The 7,239-nt window shown below is 31.3% G+C and overlaps 1 protein-coding gene across 3 annotated transcripts; it reads right to left on the bottom strand.

Moving 5' to 3' along the window:
• Positions 1 to 4,320: 4,320 nt before the first annotated feature.
• On the bottom strand, positions 4,321 to 6,801 carry LOC142533726 (ADP-ribosylation factor 2-like). Of its 3 annotated transcripts, XM_075640591.1 has the most exons (6): positions 6,496 to 6,791; positions 6,271 to 6,341; positions 5,953 to 6,072; positions 5,098 to 5,216; positions 4,915 to 4,996; positions 4,321 to 4,546 (listed from the first exon to the last, which is right to left on the bottom strand). In XM_075640591.1, the coding sequence occupies exons 1-6, from the start codon at positions 6,593 to 6,595 to the stop codon at positions 4,541 to 4,543; spliced, it is 498 nt and encodes a 165-aa protein (XP_075496706.1). In that variant the 5' UTR covers positions 6,596 to 6,791; the 3' UTR covers positions 4,321 to 4,540. The 3 variants fall into 3 exon arrangements, with proteins under 3 accessions (XP_075496706.1, XP_075496708.1, XP_075496705.1); XM_075640593.1 differs by lacking the exon at positions 4,321 to 4,546 and having other exon boundaries at positions 4,553 to 4,996; positions 6,559 to 6,801; XM_075640590.1 differs by lacking the exon at positions 4,321 to 4,546 and having other exon boundaries at positions 4,554 to 4,996; positions 6,496 to 6,792.
• Positions 6,802 to 7,239: the final 438 nt, after the last annotated feature.

Here is a 7,239-nt window from a genome sequence, read left to right as displayed (position 1 = left end):
TGTTGGCTTTAAATAGACGGAAAATGAAAGGTTGATGCAGCGTAAATGAAATTCAAATTAAAATGCAATATTCTTTTTTATATTATATTTTTTATTTTTTGAAAATAAATTAATTTACGTGTGGATTAAGACATGCATGGATTTTGTGTGGAGAGAATGCATTAGATATTGTAATGAGCTATGATGCTGACTGATTTGTTTTGTGTCTTTCATGGCTTTTTTCCATGAAAGAATTGTTTCGATTGCAAGGCGAAGGTGGTGGGTTGAACTTTGAAGGGCATTAGCGACAGGGAAAAATATTTGATAGAAGCAGTTTATTATATTATAGAAAACAAGTTTAAACCACAATAATCATAATAAAATTAAACGTACATAAAAATGTAAATGTCATTGACATGAAATGAAATATATATACGCACACCATTGAGTTTATCTAGGAAAAAATTTCAATTTTATAGTCTTATATCGTTAAAATTGAGTTTTAATAATATATATTTCAATTTTTGACGATTTTAATTCTTTTTTCATCAAGGATGTTGATATAACACTTTACAAAAGAGTGTCACGTCGACATTAAGTTAGTGACACAATCGGTTTCATGTTGGAAAAATAAGAAATTAACAACACGAGATTAAAATCACAAATAGACAAACAAACATGACAAAAATTATAATTTTTTTATTTATTTATTGTCAAGGATTAAGTGAGATTGCACCATGATGATTACGATATATCAAAGCAATCTCAACTCCTTCAGTCCAAATCAGATAGAGAAAATATATAGATAAATTATCAAAATCATCATGTAATCTAACGATTTTTGATATGTTTTTATAGTATTTAAAATTTTTGATTTTCGTCATGTAAATTATACGACATGTTAGTCATATCTATTATCATGTGAAAATATTTTATATCATATCAACAACGTCCAATATCGTGTTAGAATTTCAATGAAATGTGACTTAAAAGCAAAAGGAAACCCAACTTATTACAGGACCAAATTTAAAACTACTTAAAAATCAAAACAAAATTAGGCTAATTTATAAATAAATTTGGTTATTTCTCGTTGATAAATCATCTAAACTATTAATTAAAGAAGCTACCATGGTGAAACTTTTTTTTTTTAATTCCAAAATTACTACTCATATTTTATTTAATATCATAAAGTGTTCAATTCTCATATTTCATAATTATAGAAAAATCATCTTACAAAATCTTATGTCATATTTAATTTTATAAATATCATAACTAAACTTGAGAATTGAATTACGTGCGACACATAATATTCACGTATTATATTACACCTATGTTTCACAACGTGTCAAGCCAGTCTCTAGTGTTTACAAAATGTAGAACACCTTTTAAAAATTCTAGTAAGCCATGTGTACGTATTGCTTCTAGATATGCCAAGCTAAAAGGAAGAACGGTACACCAAAACAAGCTAACCCTAAAAGCAGATGGAATATACATTACTTTTTATATCAGAATAAATTCGAATATATCATCCTTTTCCAGTTTGTGGAATTTCGAAAGGAAATTAAATAATTCAAAGTATGAAATTTAAACAACTATTCATTGATTAAAGGCATTTGGTAATTAGAATAATAAGTTTTAAAAAGAATCTGAATTTCAACTTGGGAATCTATATGGAATGCAAACATACCTTTTCATTATTCATGAATAATGTAAGAAGAAGTGGTCCTCTTGAAGGTTCTTGGCTAGCTCTGCATTGCATATACTATTCTATCCGTCCACGTTCGAATTTGAACCCTTCGTGTTTCATTTTACATTCCCTTATCCGATATTTACGTGTAGCCATGAAAAACTATTTAGGTTGTGGCACCACATCTCATGTCGAATCCAAAGGATTTGCAAAGAAATCAATTCTAGAGAATCCTTGGATGTACGTTGCGCGTAATTAATAATGAGAGAGTTTTTTATGTTTCATTAACAAACATTGCTTCTTGTTCTTGGATCTCTACTGTGGAAATTTGACTTGGATTTTGAAGTTGATCTGTCAAATTTTGGTGGTGGCATTAGGCTAGCACGAGTTACGTACGTGATAATTGATATGATGAATGATATATGCGTCTATCCTGGAATACTACGTATCTACGAGAAGAGAACTAAACTATGTGAATTGAAGCAATTCAAAGACATATCAAATTAGCGATGACAGTTTGTTTTGTTTTGTTTTTCTGCTGAAATCCACTAAACTTATTAAATATTTTTTATAATTTGGCATTAATTGATTCTCCCATACGTAACTCATATAACACAAATAAAGTTCAGATTACACACGTTAAAATCCATATGAGTAAAATAAAATAAAACGACACTTAATATCTCAAAATTAGAAGAAAAAAATTAAGTTCGTCGTTTTTTTTTTGTTTTGTTTATGTATATTTTAATATGTATAATATAAGTTTTGTTATCGGCATATGAGTTACGTAGGAGAACATTGATGCATAATAAACAACATTCGATTGATTTAGTAACTTCGGAAAAATAAATCCAAGTTACTGGATGAAAACCAAATACGAAAAAATTACATTACAAAAATCCAGAACAAGTAAACTTACATGACAAAAATCTAAAACATATCAACTTACATGACTAAAATCACAATTTTTACCTATATATTTTGATATTTTTGAGAGGCGGGTAACCCCAAATTCATGTGGACCATAACAAAATGGCAAATGCTGGTACAAAGTAGCAATCTTATATGGACAACTAGTTCCCATGCACGTTGTTAGCTATCCCTACTAATCAAATACTCTCTCTCACACACATTCATTTCAAAACAAAACAAAATTCAATAAAAGACATTTTTTTTCCGAAAGGCAATAATATATTTTAAGGTAGAATCCGATCCCCACTTTTTGAGGGCCCTAATTATTTTTTGGGATTCATAGGTGGGGACAAAAGGAATAAACGAATTTGGGTCCTATAAGTCGTTATTTGGGATTTATAGTTGATATTTCCTCAAGTATTTGGGAGCTTAATTAGTCATTGTTTAGTTTAATTCTATCATCAACATCATATATGTAGGATAAAACACGTGATCTTAGTTCGGCATTACTAATAGGATCGAATGTTTGCTCATTTACTAAAAATCATAAATGACGATAATCGTGTAATTCAAATATTTTATGTCTCACATCAATCCAAGCGACGCATATCATTTACTCTTCTAGTAAAGGACAATTAATTCCAACACTAGCAATTTATATTCTCAGACATACTATAATGTTGTGCGCATTAATAAAAGAAAAAATAAAACAAAATTCAATTAAAAGACGATGAATACCTTGATTATTCGGAGGGTTGCATGTGTTGGTCCTGCGTGATGGAATATACTACAAGCATATGTTTGTGTCAAATTAATTTGTGAAATAAAATAATTGTGGTGTGGATTGATTTGCAAAATGTGATTGAGAAAGGACTTGTCATATGTATGTGTGTACCAAACGAAGAGGCGTCGCATAGCCTCAGGCAATATTTATATAATATATTTTTTGTCGTGCAAGTCAAAGCATTTTGTGGAGATTATAACCTGTATTAATTAGCAAAAATTAGGAACTATTTTCTATTTATTGTAACCCAATTTTGAAAGAATAAACATTTATCAACTCTAGAACGAATTCAGTTCGATTAAAAGTCACGTGGACTGCCAAGGGCACCTCGCTCTAGTGACAAGAGCGAAACCTCAAGACCCTAATGATCTTGGTTCAAATTCCACCGATTGGGGTTAATGTTTAATTAGTTAGGTACTGATTTTTAGATAAATCTCTCGCCTTAATTATATTTAAGAAAACATCTTGAAGGGAATGTCCGAGTTGGTGAAGTTGAAAAACATTTGATCAGTGGTCAGAAATTCGGTTCTCCTGTCAATATTTTTTCGGACGAGCCTCTCGTACATGGTTTACTCAGAGCTGGTTACTTTGCTAGTGTCGTTTGCGGACTGTAATGTTAGTTCAAGAGTATACTCGTGGACTAGCCCAACTATTTGGTGACATGCTGGAGCTACAACCAACTTGATCCAATAGAGGATTTAAATTTGTAAATGAGGCCCAATTTAAAGCGTGGGACTCCTGTGTACAAAACACTGATCCAATTATTCAGCTCACCGATTATTTAATATATTCTGAAAATAGGGAAAAAGTTACAACTTAAAATATCTCTCATTTTCTATTATAATTTCCACGTTGAAATTGAATAAGCAAAACACACACACACACACACAAAGAGGAAATATATATATATATATATAAAAGAATATATATATAAAAGAATATATATATAAAAGAAAGATAAAAGAATAAAAATTTATTATAGTAGATTACGAGCTCGAAAATTTAGCTTAGAAAATGTAAAGAGAGAAACTCAACCAAATCACAGTTCGTCATACAAACTCCTAACTCAAAAACAACCATTTTCTAAGGAACAATCCATCCATGGTCACACGGCACAAGTCTAGAAAAAAACCCAAAAGCATACATCAACAACTCACATAAACAACTCCATAAAGCTTTTATGCCTGTAAAAATGGAGCATAATAAGAAATACATCATACAACTATCGATATCAAATAAATTAAAAGGCAAAAGAAAAGTTAGGCAATGTTCGTTAGCATCTTCCCAGAATGTTTTCATCCTCCCCAGAACAAACAAGTATACATAACTCTTCCCAAAACACTTAAAAAAAAGAACCACGCTACCTTACTTTTTCTGTTCAAACTTTGATTGATCTATTATATCACAGAATTGGACGGCCGTTAATTTGTAAAATTAGCTTAAAAATTATTAATACACATATCAATACACACACATATATATAAAATCTAGAATAAAATATCTGGAACATATCAAGAAATTGTTGTCGAGTAATGTTATATCAAGTACTTGCCTTGTTAGCTATGTTGTTAGAAAGCCAGTCCAGCCCCTCATAAAGCCCCTCCCCTGAGGTAGCACAGGTGCTCTGAACGTACCTGGAAAGAAAGAGGAAAACCAGGTTCAAAATTGCACATATCAAAATAAGCAACACATAGAAGTAGCTAGTATACAAGGAACCCATGCGAAGAATGTTTACCAGTGGTGTTGCCTGAGTGAATGAAGGCCAAGCTTGTCAGTTATTTCAGCAGCATTCATAGCATTAGGCAGATCTTGTTTGTTTGCAAAAACAAGTAATACAGCACCTATCAGCTCTTCCTAAATAAATGGCCAACAATTAGGGCTAAAGGGTTGGTTTAATCTTTAACTTCAGGAAATAATAAGGTTAATATCCAAACCATAGAATGTATGTCAACCATGTAAAGTGAAACTCTTTCATGGAAATGACTCAAAGCAACCATAGGGTCGACTGATACCTTCCAAGTTCCAACTATCCTAAATTCAGGGTATAGTCCACTAATGCTCGGGTCAAGGTCAATAGAGGAAATAGAACTCCCACACACTCATCATTCATGTATGTCTCTACTCTCTTTGTTCTAACCCAAAAATAATGCAAATGTACAAGGAAGTGAAATTGATAAATATTCATTAACTCAACTTGCAGAAACAAAAGCATTCAACCTCAGTTGCAATTCACATTTCAATTTATTGTCGTGTTCACATGATTATAGCCTTCATATGGTTGAGAGTTACAGAACTTGTGGCAAAAATATCACTATGTGTTGTTCTCTATCTTTAGGTCAAATTGTCCACACATGCTAATTGGTAAATTCTAATAGCAGCAGCAACATTTAGAGATGCAAAAGGTCTTACACAAAATATACTGTGAATCAATCATCAGGTGATGTAGGAGCTTTAACCAAATCGATACTATTCCTCATGGTTAGTAATTAATTATTCCAGAGTTTTTGAATAACTACAACATTGTTCAATACGAATTAGTAAGTGGTTTTCACTGGGTAACGTGTGGATACAGTGAACAAGGAATTATCACCTCATTCAGAATCCTATGCAGTTCATCCCGTGCCTCTACAACACGATCCCTATCACTGCTATCCACAACGAATATGAGGCCCTGCATGTTCTGGAAGTAGTGCCTCCACAATATGCGGATCTACAAAAGGAAATAGCAAATTTAGGTTAAAGATTGTTGTTACAAGCATATGAGAATTTCATCAAATAGCCAAAATCATTTTAGCATATATCCTATCGGATGAAAAATACTAGAAACTGAAGGTGCATAAATTCATGAACTAAACTTGAAGAGTTTAGATTGTAAAGACATAACTATTTATTGACCATGTAATATCACCTTGTCCAGACCGCCGACATCCCAAAGGATGAAGCTGGTGTTCTTGTACTCGACCGTCTCCACATTGAAACCTGCAGTCCGATTTAACGCCAAAGAAAAATGAATACTGGACAGCAGATCGAAAAGTCAAAAGTAACATGATTGTATATTAACTTGTAGGAAATCAAGGAGAGCATACATAAAAGTAAAAAGAAAGAAATCCGAGTAGTTGAAGGGAGGGCATACCAATGGTTGTCCTTGTAGTTACAATCTCTCCAAGTTTGAGTTTGTACAGTATTGTTGTCTTACCAGCAGCATCAAGACCAACCATAAGAACCGTATCCATCCAATCGAGATCAGATATCTAACACAAATGATACCAAAATTCCTTGTCGTGAAAGATATCTCAGGTTCGATATTTAAAAAATCCTTTCTGCGTATTAATTTTTTTTAGATCACTTCGAGCGGATTATTAATGATTTCAAAGTCAATTTTTTTAGTCAGCCACCATACGCCGGCCAATTACATCTTCTGGTTCCAGCAAGAGGTAAATACGGATCATACCACAACAAAATATAAATATGAATTATATCATAAAAATTATATTCTTTATTTTTATGAAATATAAGTAATGAGTAATAAAAATACATCATATATAAATTATGTATGTATATAAATACATAAAATGTATAAATTGATATTGTGAATTGATAGTGGGCTCGTTAAATAGTAGTTGAGATATTTAAATTAAGTTAGATAGCTAGCGCATAAAAACGATATAAATGTTACCGTAGATATATTTAATTTACGTGATATAATATTATATCGCGTAAATTACGTGATATAAATTACGGACTTTATATAAATCATATTTATTATTTTTTTAATATTCAAACTATTTTTTAATATCGCGATTAATATTAAAAATATACTATTTAACTAAATTATACTTAATCATATAAGGTTAGTGAACAAAATTATAATTAAATT

The sequence above is a fragment of the Primulina tabacum genome, chromosome 18 (genome assembly GCF_025594145.1).
Source record: "Primulina tabacum isolate GXHZ01 chromosome 18, ASM2559414v2, whole genome shotgun sequence".
NCBI classification, from domain to species: domain Eukaryota; kingdom Viridiplantae; phylum Streptophyta; class Magnoliopsida; order Lamiales; family Gesneriaceae; genus Primulina; species Primulina tabacum.
The sequence above is the reverse complement of the archived record's forward strand: the minus strand, read 5'-3'. Positions and strand labels throughout refer to the sequence as shown.

Excerpts from the sequence above, each read along its gene's own strand:
- LOC142533726 (XM_075640590.1), bottom strand. The coding sequence starts at position 6,595 with ATGGATACGGTTCTTATGGTTGGTCTTGATGCTGCTGGTAAGACAACA. Across the intron at positions 6,342-6,495 it reads AACTACAAGGACAACCATTG|GTTTCAATGTGGAGACGGTC; the intron begins GTATGCCCTCCC and ends ATCGGACTGCAG. Across the intron at positions 6,073-6,270 it reads ATGTCGGCGGTCTGGACAAG|ATCCGCATATTGTGGAGGCA; the intron begins GTGATATTACAT and ends TTCCTTTTGTAG.